The sequence below is a fragment of the Sus scrofa genome, chromosome 2, assembly GCF_054392235.1.
Source record: "Sus scrofa isolate SSC_HxYL_T2T_F1_AM1 chromosome 2, Sscrofa_HxYL_maternal_Yorkshire_Landrace_v2.0, whole genome shotgun sequence".
In the NCBI taxonomy this organism is placed as follows: Eukaryota; Metazoa; Chordata; class Mammalia; order Artiodactyla; family Suidae; genus Sus; species Sus scrofa.
The window spans coordinates 144,226,819-144,243,750 of NC_139384.1; the positions used below are offsets into that span (position 1 = coordinate 144,226,819).

General features: G+C 39.5%; 1 protein-coding gene across 23 annotated transcripts in view; it reads right to left on the reverse strand.

The window, feature by feature from the left end:
• RAPGEF6 (Rap guanine nucleotide exchange factor 6) overlaps window positions 1-16,932 on the reverse strand; it is a 244,827-nt gene that overhangs the window by 2,066 nt on the left and 225,829 nt on the right. For 9 of the 23 annotated variants that reach the window (XM_085014491.1, XM_085014490.1, XM_021085405.2 and 6 more), the window contains 5 exons: window positions 15,396-15,530; window positions 9,863-10,091; window positions 7,399-7,901; window positions 4,461-4,775; window positions 34-3,804 (listed from right to left, as the gene is read on the reverse strand). In XM_085014491.1, coding sequence (XP_084870617.1) covers window positions 3,779-3,804; window positions 4,461-4,775; window positions 7,399-7,901; window positions 9,863-10,091; window positions 15,396-15,530 — 1,208 coding nt within the window. In that variant the 3' untranslated portion in view covers window positions 34-3,778. Of the gene's footprint in view, window positions 1-33; window positions 3,805-4,460; window positions 4,776-7,398; window positions 7,902-9,862; window positions 10,092-11,474; window positions 12,317-15,395; window positions 15,531-16,932 lie in introns of those variants that run through there. The other 14 variants (XM_085014495.1, XM_021085411.2, XM_021085409.2 and 11 more) reach the window with 5 other exon arrangements.

Genomic DNA, 16,932 nt, shown 5'->3' on the forward strand with positions numbered 1-16,932 from the left:
ATCTGCTCCCACACATTATCAATAAAGTGCAGAGAAGGTTAATTAGACTCTTTATTGATTCCACCAATGTAGTAGTATATATGATAATAAATGGTACTTTTACATTCTCTTAACCAAAAATATAACAAATATTTACACTCAATAAAAATACAAAAAGCATACAGAGGCACTGTCTTTCTAAAAGACATAAGTTTAAGAGGTATCAAAAAATAGGAGACAAACATTACTTGTTACAGGATGCTTTACAATCACTGAATTGTGCAGTATAATTGCTATTTGATTATGATGACTGTGCAGTTTTGTTTTTGTCTTTTGCTGATAAGCTCACGTTTCAATTTTAAAAGATCAAGTACAACTGCATACTGTGTATCAAAAGTAAAGAAACCTTTAATAAGCACAACAGAAATGAGAGATGAACTGGGGTTCAAGTTTAAATTTGAAAAAGTATTGTGACACATTTTTGAAGATTTATCCCTTTGCTCCAGCCTTTACGGTGATGTGAAAGGAATACATCTACTTTAATATCACGTTTTTTTTAGAAACTTAGAGTATATCAGGATGACAATTACAGTTTTAAATATACAAGGAAACTGTTTCTCCTCTTCTTTTGAAGGGGAGAGAACCACGCTATCAAAATTAGGTTTGTTCTGGTAACTCCCCTTGATTACTGTCACAGTTCCAGCCTGGGAGAGACTCACATGGTGGTTATGCAGATAATGACAAAGCGGCTTATCACCTTCATGAAAATCCATTTAAAGGCTTTTTCTCCCCAAACATCATACTGAAAGTAATCAGAGAAAGTAAGAATTTATTAATTACAATAAACTTTTATGGAAGTATATACTGGACTCACTAATTCTCCAAATCTTTCATTATGAAGAGATTGTTTCGTTGAAACTTATCATTTGGCAAAAGTTTGCAGTGAGGATTTACTGCTTCAATAGTTCTGGCAGATTCAGAGTTGTGGTGCGAATGAGGGCATTACTCTCTTAATTACAGTTATAAATTTACAAAATAAAAACAAAAACAAATGGGGATTTAGAATTGGAGCAAGTACAGGCTAAGGCTTCTCTTGTCCCAGTCACGTGACAAACTAAGAGAAAGGCAGGAATGTACCCTAAATTAAAATATAAAATCAAAACTCCACGATGTTTAAGAGATACACACAAAGCATTTGGCTTTTAGTTCCTGATCAATGTGATCAGCTGATCCAAACGCTCACAGTTCAAGCTAGAGGAAACAAAGGCAGTTACAAGATGCAAGTCCAAAACCACAAGCCTCTGACTCTTTGTGCAAGATATTATCGATAATATCAAGGACGACGATGGGGAAGGTGCCCATCAGATTTGAAAGACCTCTAAAAAAAGACATCGTGCAAACAGCACATTTTTCTGAGGGTAATGGATATAAAATGGTGAGAATAAATACTCAAACCTGATAAAAAGATGGTTATAGCAAAAATATCTTTCACTGTCTTTGTTTTATTCTGGACATGAAAATAATATTGTGTAAATCTGTGAAAGAAAAGTTTATGATCAAAGGACCACTGTTTATAGGTCACCCATCACAGTGTGACTTTCAAAGCAGGAATTTTTGGGCCATACCCTCAGCCTGTGGAAGTTCCCAGGCCAGGGAGTGAACCTTCACCACAGCAGTGACCCAAGCCACTGCAGTGACACCGGATCCTTAACCCACTGTGCCATGAGAGAACTCAAACCAGGACTTTTGATCCAGGTTACTTTCCATTCCAATGGTCCAAGAAAGCTATGGAGCCAACTAGCCTCATTCAAAAACACCTGGGCTTATTAACCTCTAAGGCTGAAGTTTCAGATTTATTTATTTTTTTGCCCATAGGAATTTTTCAGATATGCTATTTTTCCTAAAATGAATAAGTCACTTTGCCAGAAAAGATGGAGTACTGTCATATCACATGTAACTGATTTATGATTCTGAAATAAAGGGAACAGGAGGGTAACAGAGGGAAGAAACAGGAAAAAATGCAAACAAACTCTACAAAAGGAAGTCATAAGCCAACTAATCCTACAAATTCATATATGGACAACCACTCAGAAGTAAACCCATTTTGGCTCTAATTTTGGCTCCAAGTTGATCTGGGTAGTGCACATTAATGGCTTTGGCTTTTTTTTTTGGTAGTTACAGAAGTTTATTAAACTTTCACTTGCCTTTATATTAAAAAAAAGAAAATATTTAAACTTGAGATATAGAAAACCCATTATACTTATTTTATTTTTATTTTTTTGCGGGGGGCGGGAGAACGGTAGTAGCATGCTTGTGGCATGAAGTTCCCAGGCCAGGGACAGAACCTGCACCACAGCAGTAACCAGAGCCACAGCAAAGGACAACACTGGATCCTGAACCTGCTAGGCCCCCAGAGAGCTCCTATACTTCATTTTTTTTTTTTTTTTAAACATGGAAAGTCTACCTCACCCAGTAAACAATCACTGAGATTTTAATTAAATACTTAAAAAGAATGCCATGCCCAACTGAATATTTATTTCCTTTCTCTCAAAGGCTAAAGTGAGAACCAAGAGATAATCGTTTCCATAATTCTAGTTCCTCTTTCACCCACAAAATTTTCAACCAGTGATATACTCCGGTGGGCTAGTGAACTTTACCTGAAGGTAACCTGGAGCTACAGGGTTTATCAAGACTGAAAACAGGCTTGTGCTGGGAAATGGTGGTAGGGGTGGGGTGGGAAGTTGCATAACACTGCATAAAGTGAAACTGATCTTCCTGATTATACCACTAATGCTAACACTTTAAAAAAAGAACTCTGTATTTGAGTTGTGAAAAATTTTAGTTATGGGTTTCTACAGAGTAGAACTATCTAGAACTCATTCTCTATTTACTGGGTTTATACTTACAGTTACATAACAGCATGACTTTGACTTTAGAAAGAACTGGCACAAATGTTATGTAAGATAAAAGTTTCATTGTTTGGAATTTAGGGTTGCTACTTACCCCATCATACCCCTTCCCTTTCCTGAAGAACTGGTAAGATACCCTGTGGCAGTTTCACTTGGCTTTCCAAATCTGGACCAGCAGATGGCAGTATTTTCCTTCCTAACACCTCAACAGCAAAGGGAGTCCTGTTCCACTCAAACTGAGACCCTACATTTTTCACTGGCGCTACAGACTGTTACATCCCAAACATCATCCTGTAAAGATGACTTCTGTTTGGTCAGATAAGAGACAGTTTTATGGCCTCAAACATGAACATTAGTTAACAAGAGTTCCCAAATATAAACAATACCACAAAACTTCAAATAATAAGTTAGTTTTCAAATACGTAAAAATATCCTTGGTATTGGCAGACATTCTGAATTTGTCTGTTAACCCAAGCTATGGCTTGAAAATACCACTACTACTATTATCTTAAAAATAATGTGTTAAAGGAAAATCTATAGTGATATATATGGTGAGGACTCGAGTTTGAATTTGTTCCAGTAACTGTGGTCCCAAGGCAGGTCTGGTGTACAAACCAAAGACTGGTATCCAGGCACGAAATCCACAGCCGAGCAAACTATGCATCTGCAGGGATTAAATGAAAGGAAGCATGACTCAGGGCTATCTCACTGCCCAGAGCGCAGGGAACGAAACCTCTGGGTTAGCAGCAGTAGCAGCAGCAGCAGCAGCAGCAGCAGCAGCAGCAGCAACAGAGCTGTTTGTTTGTTGGCGGGCTGCGGAATCACGAGATGGTTCCTGCCCACTTCTTCCTCTGTGACTTTCAGTAGACTTCAAGTGGGTCACTCAAAGGCTAGACTGCTGACACCTGTTCATTTTCTGCAAATAATAAAAACACATGTGGGAGGTCAGCATATTCATGAAAAATCAACTAATAATCTAGTCATCTATTTAGAAAATCAGCTGATGTTAACAAAGAAATCCTCTCAAACATCCCATCAAGGTACTGATTTTACTGTAATGACATTTCTGAGTTCCGATCACATTGAAGGTTGACAATAAACTGGAATTTCAGAAGTGATTTCTAACCACTTTATTACGAGACTGTTTAAGAGGATAAAACTCATTTAGTGCCAAAGCTGCAAAGGCAGTCAAGAGTTTTGCTAATAAGAGGAACTCTATCAAACTGCACAATTTCAGAAAATTTGGCATTTTGACACTTGGAGTTTCAAGTGTCCATGTGTTAAGGTAAAACACAACTCCACTAAAGTCAAGTGCCTCCTCTCAAGATTATCCCAGTACACTCAACTATCTACCAAATACAAGGACACTCCATTTGAGCCAAAAGAAGGGTTCTGGGCTCAGCCTGCCCTCTTTATTCAAAAAAACAGACCACCATATTTGGGAATCCCTTTCTATTAACAGTTCTGAGGCATTTAAAGAAGACATTCTCGATTACATAAAATACCAGGGTAAGGACCATTCAACGTGTTCAGCAATTCATTTAAGAGCCATTAAGTAGTCTGTCAACATACCATCTGCTTCGCTATCTGCGTCAGTCACATCTGCTAGTTTAGGATGAGACGGCTGCATATTATGCCTTTGAGGCTGAGTTACAATCTTCGATGGAACACAGGCCACCGGGATGCTACTGAGAGAAGCTGGTGGCAGTCTAGAGAGGCTGTGATGCATCATCTTTGACCTCTGCACTGCCACGCTATAATCTGGAGGTTTTAGGTGTAGGTGGGGTCCTTCCTTTAGGTCCGCTAAAGAAATCCCCATGTATCCCGGAGGAGTCGGAGGAGGCTCCCTATACCTATCCTCCTTCTTGGGTGAGGTGACACAGTACACTGGCATGAAAAACAAGCAACGGAAATGTTAATGAGAAACATGAGAAATGAAAAAAACAAACAAACAAAAAAAAACAAAAAAAACCCCATACCAACACATTACAATGACCAAACAGAACTTAAAAACCGACAAAATGAATATATTTGAACATGATGACAGCATGTTAAAGACGTTTTAAATAAGCTTAATAAACTTGACACTTAAACATGTTTTAAAAATATATAAATCACACTAGGTTTTATGAACATTAAACAGAATGAGGCAGTTGAAGATGACACACTGATGACGAGTTTCCTTTCACAGGTCAGCCCTCACAGGACAGGAGTGTGTGACAAAGTCCTCAAAGAGTACCAGCCACAAAAGTGAGTGACTGAGAAACATTTAAGGATTCACCCTGAACATCTATCCTCTCTTAAATGGGAGGATTTTCACAGAATTGTTGTGGAGGCCCTCTAGTTAAGGCCTGTCTTACCCTCTCTCTGAGACATGAACCACTGTCTCATGACACTCCTCGGGAGCTAAGTTGTTAGTGCTGGCATAAAACTTTAGAAAGGAACTAATTCCTTCACGGAACTTATTTCTAACTTTACTTCTGTGATTAAGTGAAGAAGAAAAACATACTCTTAGGAAATACAACTTAAGTTTCTCTGATTTTCCATGGACATTAAAAATAATGGTGACTGACTATCCTTTTCCATATGTTTGTAAGCAGTGGCTCTAAGGCACAGCTTCAAAAGGCAACGTAAACAGGTTAAAGAGGAAGTACCATGAAATTAAGACCAAGCCATAGGTTCACAGGACAAATGTCTTGATCATGTAAGTAACTTTTTTTTTTTTTTTTTTTTAGAGCTGCTCCCGTGGCATATGGAGGTTCCCAGGCTAGGGGTCTAATCAGAGCTATAGCCACTGGCCGACGCCAAAACCACAGCAATACGGAATCCGAGCCTTGTCAGTGACCACAGCTCACGGCAACGCTGCATCCTTAACCCACTGAGAAAGGCCAGGGATTGAACTCGCAACCTCACGGTTCCTAGTCAGATTCATTAACCACTGCGCCACGACGGGAACTCCTGTAAGTAACTTTTAAAACACAAACACTATCTATATTCAAGATGAAAAGAAGAAATTTAAAAAGGTCATTAAGTTCTCCCTTTAGAGAATCAAGTTTGTTTATTTTGAAATTTCTACAGCTCTTTCAGTAAAATTTGCATCATGTAGTATCAAGGTTAGAAAGGATTTCCATTCCTATCTGAGGAGAATGGAGTGGGAGAGGATGGAAAGGTTGTCAAGAGAAATAAGACAAGAATGAAGAATGCGGAGTTCCCTGGTGGCTCAGCAGATTAAGGATACAGTGCTGTCACTGCTGTGGCTTAGGTTCAGCCCTTGGCCCAGGAACTTCTACATGCTTTGTGGCCAAAAAAAAATTAAGTGATTTTTTGAGAGTCATCTAGAAATGAACAGAGAAATTTTAAATCTGTTTTCTCTAATGGATATTTATATTGTGTGTGCATGTGCGCACACACACACTTATAGATATCTTACAGTGTTTACCTAAAAGGCTTTAATAAAAAACCTTGGAAAAGAATGAACTAAAAACCCTGATCTATAATGAAATTTGACAAGTAAAAAATGCACTATAGAAAGCACATCTTTCACATTTTCACATTTTCGTAATCTAAATTGACTTCATGAATATGGCATAGAATTAAGAGCTGATATGATAATACTAATCCAAAATACAGTCATTCCACCTAAGCACTTATATAACTCAAGAAAGAAAGGGAAAAAAAAACCTATTTGATAGCCAAATACAAAAAGAATACACCAAGAAAGTTGTGCATGGTTAGAACGGAATCCAGAAACAGAGCTGGTACACCCATGCTGTGCACCAAGAGTGTATAATAAAATGTTTTGGACTTCCTTACCACATTTTTTTCTCACTTGTATTACCTAAAAGAAGTATCAGATGTAAAGTTTCTACCATATATACACAGCAAGTGGGATCCAAACAATTTATGAGGTGGGAAACATCATAACCCCTTTATTATTATTGCATAGCAATGGAGTATTTCCTCAATGAAAATAAAAAGACCTCAAAAAACAGGACATATAAACCTTACTCCCTAATTAAATTACATTCATGACAGCCTTTTCGTTTTCTGTTTTTTTTTTCTTTTTTTTTTGGCTTTTTAGGGCCGAACCTGCAGCACATGGAAGTTCCCAGGGTAAGAGTCAAATCAGAGCTGCAGCTGCCGGTCTACACGACAGCAACGCTGGAATCTGAGCCGTGTCTTCAACTTATATCACAGCTCATGATAATGCCGGATCCTTAATCCACTGAGCAAGGCCAGGGATCAAACCCGCAACCCCATGGATACCATCAGGTTCATAACCTGCTGAGCCACGATGGGAGCTCCGGGCTTTTTGTTTTAATAGGCTTGAATATCTACCCCAAACCCCTTGAGAAATCATTAACTTGAAAGTAATTTGTTTGTGGAGGGAGGAAAGAGATTGGAGAAGGGATTTTTTCAAGAATAAAATTCTGGGCCAAGGTATCCCAACACCAATTTTAATCACTTAAATTCTAAATGACACAGATATGACAAGGAACATACAACTTACCAATCAAGCCCTTTTCTGTACTTGAAGTTACAGTTTTATAAACTGGGTCAATGGCATCCTTGTGGTCCAAGCCCTCAGACGACTCAGCTGGAGTGTTTTCCAATACTCTCCGTTTAACTGTCCCATAATTTGGCTCGTATGTGTCAGACAGAGAGCTAGAGGAAGCCCAACTCTGTCTCATCTGATTAGTCTCTGGGCTTCCTTTACACTGACCACAAGTTCGAGAGCAGCCTTTAGGACAGGAATAGGGCTCAAAGTCAGTGGGTTCAACTTCGGCTATAGGACCATCCAAATGGGTGTGTCGATAAGAGTTCAAAAAATCCCAGCCTTTTGGGTTTGGAAGGCTTTGGAAATTATCATGGGAGCTGCTTGAACAGGAAGTCCAACTTCCACGACCACTATCGGCTGCTTCTATAATGATATGCTCATGAGAAATCTCTTCATTGCTCATAGAAGATGAGACAGCTAAGCTCTTGATTAGAGATGGCTTTGAGAGTGTCCACCTAAAATTGGAGATACACAATTAGAAGTCATTTGATGGAAAACTTTCTTCTGTGCACTCCAAGTATCACTGACCACAAGAGACTATAGAATGTGCACCACAATGAGTGTTAGTGCCCACAAAACCTTGTGAAAAAAAAGGACACTATTATCAATCATCACTGAACTTCTACTGGCATTAAAGTTAATACTTAGCTAGAAGCATACAATAAAAACCTCAAATAATCAGCAAGCTTTCCTCAGAAGTTTTCTTGAATTGTTATGAAAGATGAGGTCTGAAATAAAATTAAGTGTACATTTTAATTCCTGGTCAACATGATTGCTAGCTTCTCTCTATGCATACAGAATTAAGAGTTCTCGATTACAGGCCCATGTTTTATTTTTCAGTGTGTTTCCAAGATTAGCCTTGTATGGTATCAAGTAAATAGCGGCTTCCCCAATCACCTACTGCTAAATGAACTATATGAATTTTAGCAGGGGTTCTCACACTTAGGTTCATGTGCCAAATCCACCCATCAGTTAAAACATAGTTTTTACATTTTAAAGGGTTCAAACAAAATGGAACAAAATATTCCAAAGATTTTGAGACAGAGATCACATACAGCCTGCAAAGTCTAAAGCAATTACTCTCCCCCTCCCCCGCTTTGGCTGCCCTGCCACATGGAGATCCCTGGGTCAGGGATCAGATCCAAGCCCCAAGTGCGACCTGCCTACACCACAGTTGTGGCAATGCCACATGCTTTAACCCACTGTGCTGGGCTGGGGATTGAACCTATGTCCCAGCTCTGCAGAGTCACCATGATCCTTACTGTACCACAGCAAGAATTTCAGTATTTACTCCTTTAAATGTAAGGGCCTTTTCCTGCCCACCCTTACCAAAGGTTTGTGAATCTTTTTTTGCTTTGTAGGGCGGCACCTGCAGCATATATAAGTTCCCAGGCTAGAGGTCGAAGTGGAGCTACAGCTGCCTGCTTATGCCACAGCCACAGCCAACATAGGATACAAGCTGCGTCTGCCACCTACACCACGGCTGACGGCAACGCTGTGTTCTTAACGCACTGAGCAAGGCCAGGGATCGGACCCACATTCTCATGGATACTAGCTGGGTCCATATGTGAATCTTTGTTTCACAGTACAGACGAGAGAGCAGGAATCAACAAACTAGGGCTCAAGGGCAATTCCAATTCAAGCCCTCTGTTTTTGTAGTATTATTAGGAAACAACATGCCCATTTTTCTTTACAAATTGGCTAAAGCTATTTTGGTGCCACAGCAGCAGGGGTGAACAGTTGCAACAGGGACCTTATGGCCTGAATACTTACTTAACACTAGAAAAGTCTGCCGACTCTTGTTCTGCTGAATCATAGTTAAGAACCTTTACAAATATGATGATAATACTCTATGATTTCTTAAAATTTTCACATTCAAGTATACCAGTTTTAACGATATCAGTTTAGAATCAACCTTGTCAGTGCTTTCTGAAGACTTCCATTTGGTTTGATTCTAAATTGAAATTTAGAATTAACATTTTTTTAAAAAACTGACTTTTGCTATCTGATAATTCTTACTCCCAAAACCACAGTTTGAAAGAGTAAGGATCCAGGACTAGTCCTCCTCTCCCAATCTGTCTGCAATGTGTATAGCACTGAGGATACTTCCCAGGACACACTCTTTCTGAGGAATCTCTTAACCTTACAGCCAGAATCCAAGAACTACGACTAAGAGCAGCTCACACCGATGACGCTAGAAGTTTTGAATTCAGTAACACTTACAAAAAGAGCACTCATACATCTTTCCAAACAATACTTATCTGCATATTCAGTATAGAGAATACATGCTTGGTTCCCATGCTCTTTCATTACCCTATGTGGGGGCTGGGTCAGCCTGAAGTCCAATCAGGGAGAACTATGTGCAGCAGTCACTCAGCTTGGGTTTTGTGATGTGAACAGAGGCAAGCATGCTTACCCAGGGCCAAGCTGGCTATGGTCTCCTCTCCCTGAGGAGTGCTCTGCCTTTTCCGAAGCTCCGCTGGGGGCAGGGGCTGCGACAGCCTGGGAGGAACACCGTTCATCCTGTAGGGCTGCAGACATGGAGTCGACAGAACAGTTGCTCACAATGCTGGACCGTGACGAAATCTCACTATGGCTGGAGTCAGACAAGTTGTCAGATTTAGCTGATGGAATGAGTGTATAACCTGAATGAGAGAAGACAACTGATCAAACTACAAAACAAGGGAACAGGAGTGGGGAGGGGGTATGTGGTCAGGGAGAGAACAGAGAAAAACAGAAAAAGAACAAAACACAAGCTGAGTATCACTGTAAACATCCTTGTACGTAGATGCAATGATGACAATTTTCTACACAAGTTCCCTTACCTACCCATTCACCTACCTACCCGAACTGCACCAATCAAATTCCAAATTCAAGAAATGGAACGTCAAAAGCCATTTTGACTGAGAAAACTAGTTCAAATATAAATCTGCTCAAGGCTCTCACATAGCTATAAGCATTTAATAAAACAAGAAGTCATGAAGTATATACAAAACATGAAAAAGTAGACATCTGGAACTTCTCAACTTCCTTTTAACCCTACGTCACCACCCCTTTGATTAACTATTTCATGGCCTGACCTGAGGATCCAAAATACTACCTTGAGGTAGGGGGGCAGGTAAGGGGGGTGGGGTCAGGACTCAAGGGAAAGAACCATATTTTATATTTTCAAACTACATATACTTACCCCAGATATTCTGCTTATGTCACCTAAGAAGAGTTGCTTTGACCCAAGGTGAAAGCCGCTGTTCTAATATTTTTTAAAAATAAATTGTTTTAGATTTGGACTTATTCTTTTACCTAGTTTCGTTTTCCCTCACCCATGGTAAGTAAACTAAAAAAAGAAAATCTTCCTCAAATGAAAAAGTCATTGTTTCTTTATCTTAGGGGATAGACTTGCTTTACTCTTTTAAAAGACTGTTTCAACTCTTTGTCTGTTAGATCGGTTATTTTTCAAGTATAATTACTGCCAAGAATCACCTGGAATGCTTATTAAAACATATATTCTTAGCAAATCAAATTTACAAGGTCTTCAGTGGGACACAGTAACCTTTTTTCTTTCTTTCTTTTTTTTGGTCTTTTTTTTAGGGCTGCACCTGTGGCATATGGAGGTTCCCAGGCTGGGGTGGAAACGGAGCTGTAGCTGCTGGCTTACACCACAGCTACAGCAACCAAGGATCCAAGCTGCATCTGTGATCTACACCACAGCTCATGGCAATGCCAGATCCCCAACCCACTGAGCAAGGCCAGGGATTGAACCCGTGTCCTCATGGATGCTAGTTGGGTTCATTAACCGCTGAGCCACAATGGGAACTCCAGTAACCGTATTTTTTAACGGGTTTCCCAGATGTTTCTCAACCTGCTATGTTAGACTATCTCCTCCTTCTCAGACCAGAGTATACAGTAGATGATAAAAAAAGTATATGTGGACGAGATACAATTTCTTGCCTTCCAAACACTTTTTTTCCCCTCTAGCTTGTAGAGCAGCTGAAGGAATAAGAGAGCAACACAATTATCTCAGGCAAAAATTCTAATCAGATGGTTACTGAGGGTTTTAATGTAAAAGTAAACACTGGTTCCTAAAAAGCCTCCTCTCCATGTTATACTCACAGACCCAACTGCTACCAGTAGGAAATAAAGCCAACTACAGAAAACAAGAGTATAATGTTTACTAACATTAGCAAAATAACACACGTACAAATAAGGCACTTTAAATGAAATATGCACTTTGTTGCTGGAGGACCTGTAATACTCATCATAAAATGTTCATAAATAGTATTTTAGTAAGTTGTCTGCCTAAGCCTTATTTGACAAAGAACTTAATTTAAGCTACATTTACATTAATAAGTGAAAACAAATTTAACACTAAAATTAAATAAGGAACTTCATCAAAGTGTCTTCCTTCTTTTAGACTTGAATCGCGTAAAGAAGCAGTTTAAAGTGTTACTGTTGCCTCGGCTATTTGAATTGAAGATGTCACTCCCTTTCTCATCTTTGATGTTGCTTCCAACATCCTTCACTTTCTCACAGCTTTCTGTAGCTTGATTGTGATCTGCGTCCTCTTTTTTGCTGTTGGCTAGTCTCTCCCTTGAAAGAGTTCTTTCCCTAAATCTTCTAAACGGGGATGTCATTCTTTTTCTGGCTGTGTTCTCACAACTTGTCCTGTCTCTATTCTCCTCAGTGGCCTTCTCGGTCCTGTCTGTTCTTTTGGCTGTGCTCCTGGTAATCTGAAGGATTTTCTTTTGCAAGTAAACCCCACCTATTCCGGGGCAGCTCTGGCCACTGATCTTGGTGCTGGACTCACGGGGAGGGGATGAGGAAGACCCTGAGAGGTGCAGCAGGATGCTGTGATCAGATATGATACTGCCAACTGGAGGGAGAGATGCAAAAACCCTGTCACAGTCAATTTTTTCCAATTAATCACAATTAGCCTGGTTTATATAACATTTTACTATTAAAAAATTCTAGCATCTTGACAATTATCTTAAAAATTGAAATCTAGCAACATTTTTAAATGCATGGAGACTCTACTATACCGCATAAATAAGACAGAACACAGGAGAAAGGTTACCTTGATTGGTATAAACTAGTTACAAAAAATTGCTGAAAGTAAGTCAACCTGGTACTATCATAAGCCAAAATATGAAAAGAGTATCAGATAACCAGAATTATTTCTCAAAAGTAACTACGTCTAGAATTTTCAGGCAGGTTCTACTAAGAAAAAACTTAGCAAAAATCAGACAGGACATATAAATAGTATACACTATAGATGTATTTATAAAGCATAATTCTAATCCTATTTCCTCTCCAAGGTTAAGGCCTGTTGACATTTTACTTTTCAAGTTCTTTCTTGCTTAAATTTTTTTTTTTTTTTTTTTTTTGGTCTTTTTGCCATTTCTTGGGCCGCTCCTGCGGCATATGGATGTTCCCAGGCTAGGGGTTGAATCGGAGCCATAGCCGCTGGCCTACGCCAGAGCCACAGCAAAGTGGGATCTGAGCTGCGTCTGCAACCTACACCACAGCTCACGGCAACGCCAGATCCTTAATCCACTGAGCAAGACCAGGGATCGAACTTGTAACCTCATGTTCCTAATCAGATGTGTTAACTACTGCGCCACAACGGGGAACTCCTTGTTTAAATTCTTTTAAAAAACATAAACACAGGTTTCTTCTTCTTCCTTCTTTTCTTTTGCCATGCCTGAGGCATGAGCTCAGGGATCAAATCTGAGCTGCACCTACAACCTATTCTGCAACCGTGACACTGTCGATCCTTAATCTACTATGCCACAGTGGGAACTCTAATGACATTTTTGTTCAATCACAGATCACTGGTAAAAAACTGTCTATGGACATAACTGGACTTAGTTTCGAAGAAAAGAATTTCTTCAGATTTCTAAGGATTCTAACCATGACTGTGACAGGCTCACAAATTTATAAACATCAGGTCACTTTGTGACCCCACACTGAAAGACACAACAGAGAGCAGACTTCTTTGTTCCAGTGGTTAAAATGGATTTCTGTTGGGAATAAGAGCATAGGGGAAATTCCTGTTCCTAATACCATTTCCCACAATTCACATTCAGGCATAAAACAACAAATCCAAATCAATTAGCTTCCTGGTTAAAGAACTGTCTATAACAGGGCCTCTGAACAGCCTCTAAAAGGAGTGGAGGGTATAAGTGTTCCTGAAAGAGCATTAAGAGCACATGGGCAGTGCTGACCTGGACCGTCTTCGTGAATCTGCAGTGTTCTCAGCACCATCCCTCGGGATCTGATCAGAGATACTCTGGACAGGATACACACACAGTAAAGAGGAGGAGATCTGCGTGCCCTCCCAGGTCATACATAAACTATATATATACAACAGGAACCGAAACCTGTGTTTCATAAACAATCTATTAAGTATACTGTTCATATGTCCTATTTGATTTTTACAAAGCTTTTCTTGGTAAAATTTGAATGAAAATTCAAGCTAGTCTCTGCTATGTGAAGGGGGTCAGGGATGGAGCTATACTGCTCTGAAATGGCAACAGGCAAAAAGAGGAGAAACTCCAATTTACTGAACACTCACCAGGTATTAGAGGAGTTATAGATATTATTTCATTTAATCCTGAAGTAATAAGGCCCCTAAGATAAGTGGTCTCTTTCCCAACGTACAGATAGGAAACCTAACCTTAAGAATCAGTTGTTTGTGGTAATACAACTATCACGGGGGACAGAGTAAGGACTCAAGCTAAGGTCTGACATCACTGTACCACACTGGTGGTGAGAAAAAAAAAGAAAAAAGAACCCTCAAAAGTGAGATGAAACTTAGAATACAGGAGCCGAGGAAAGCTGTGGAAGTTCCTCTTTCCTGCAAGAATTCATAGGCTTGTCTTCCCTGACCACATACCATTCTGTACTGTGATTATTTACAGATAAATAATTTTTTTTTTACATCTGTGAAGACAATGACAAGACTAAGTAGCCTTTTTCACCACGGTACACAAAGAACTTGAGGTGGCCAAGGGAAGAAACACACATCACTGAGAATGCTACATTTGGAGCTGACATGAAATGACCTCTTTCACACACCACCTACGTAGTCATAAAAGGAAAAACTTCAGTCTGAATTAGAAAATGTATGTAAATAAGCAAGAGAAATTTCATATATATATTTTTTTAACTCAACAGGCTCTATGTAAGTATAAATGTAAAAATCCACAATGGGATAAAGGTTGTTTTAAATCCTAATTAATAAAAAGGTAATACTCCATTATTAAAGACAGGAACATATCATCCTAAATATTTGTTTTGTTTCCTAAATCTTGTAGTTAAAAAGTTTCATTTTTTCTTTTTTTTTTTTTTTTCTGCTTTTAAGGGCTGCACCCAGGCATACGGAAGTTTCCAAACTTGGGGTTGAATTGGAGTTACAGCTGCCAGCCTACACCACAGCCATAGTAACATGAGATCCAAGCCGAGTCTGCAACCTACATCACAGCTCATGGCAATGCTGGATCCCTGACCCAATAAACAAGGCCAGGGATCAAACTCCACATTCTCATGGATACTTACCGGATTCGTTTCTGTCGAGCCAGAATTGGGAACTTCTAAAAAAAAATCCTTATAGAAATTCTTATTTTCAAATACTCTATAGAATTGTTTAAATTAATCGATACTTTGAATAACAACATCAAGAATCTGCATAGACTGAAACAACTGTGACTTCTGCCTTCATCTGTATCTATACCTGCCCTCTATCAAAGAAGGACCACACTCTGCAGTAGTTTAAGCTCCATAATGCATAATACCTGGAAACCATCCCAATAACTCAAGTCTAAAACATGAAAATTCAAAAAGTATTAGGAGTTACACTTTTCTTCACACTTTCTGTTATTATCATAAGGCAAAATATGTCCAACAGAGTACTGTATGGTATAAAAAGAACTAGCTTAAACTATTTTTCTTACCTTTGCGAGGGGAACCTTGAGGAGACGCGGGAGGACTAGAATGTAAGGATGATGCCACAGAAATAGTATCTTCTGTATGTTTCTTACCATTTATTTCTTCGGTTGTTACCAGAACTTTCTGAGGTAAACCTGTACCTAAAAATAAAATCAAAGAAGCAAATAAGCATCACTTCACAATTAAAATGTCTGTAGTTTCCTCAATTACTACATAACTAAAGCCATGATGCATAATGGCTAGTGTAGTCAACTGAAATGTGTAAATGACAAACAGGGACTAGATGACTGGGTGATGGCATACAGAGATTCTCACCTCTAGGTTATTCGTTCAAATTCAACCGCTCAGCACAGACCAGATTATAATAGCTCTTTCTTGTTTGTTTTGTGGCATAAGGGATATTGATTAAACAGTCTGAGTATAGTGTCCCATCCCCCACAATTGACACACTTGTTGGAAGTCTTAAAACAGAGAAGGCATGGATTCAAACTCTTCCCTCCCCTCTAGAGGTGGCCTCTCCAAGTCAGGGCGAGGCATGTGGCAGGGGCAGTGTAGGGATGTTGGCACTGTCACTACCTGTGGTGCATCTGTGCTGTGGGTATACAGAAGAGGCTGCAGGGCTGCCACTCCAGCCCTTTTCAAGAGCACTAAATTCACACTACAGGAGAGAAGTAGACAACAGAAAGAATCATGAATTTATAGAAAAATAGTATGGAGCCCACTGGAAACATTCCTGCAAAGTTCTATCATCATGCTTGTCCAACAGCTGGCCCCTTTTTAGCACAGGTCAAACTTAGCAATGGTTTCAAATACACTGCTATTTTTATATACATCTTCCCTAAGAAATGTCCAAGAGGTATTGACACTGTTTTCAACCAGCAAAGTAAGCCCAACTTTGATGAGTATTTAACATAGTAACAAGCAGCCTTTTGACACTGAAAATAATTTCAATCACAGTATACTCATACTACTCTTAGTTAAGTGCAATTTATATATGTATCTCTCACATAAATAACAGTCATATTACAGCAGGAGGGACAAGGGCTACCTGGTACAAACTGCCTCTCAAGTGATGACATCCAAGTAAGAAACCAGAGCTAGACCTGTCCTGTTTTTCACTCCTACCACCAAATTTATCAAACACACCCATTTTGCATCCAATTCACTCTTCATCTCCAGTCACCAAACCAGATCAGGCTCTGGGGAAACCTCTTGTTGCTCCATTGGCTTTCCACTCGGGCTCCCTATCTCCAGTCTCGCGGTCCTTCCTCCTACAGACCTCTTCCAACATAAACTGGACCATAACCTTGCCTTGCTCAAATTGCTTGGATAGCTAGCTATGAACAACTTTCCTCCAGCCAGTCATATTATAATTTTGGCATATCTATGACTTCATGTCTCTTCATCCCAGGAGGCTTAATACACTGTTAAAAGTAAGGATTCTGAGGAGTTCCTGCCTTGGCGCAGTGGGTTAAGAATCCAACTGCAGTGGCTTGGATCGCTACAGAAGTGCAGATTCAACCCCCTGCCCAGCACAGTGGG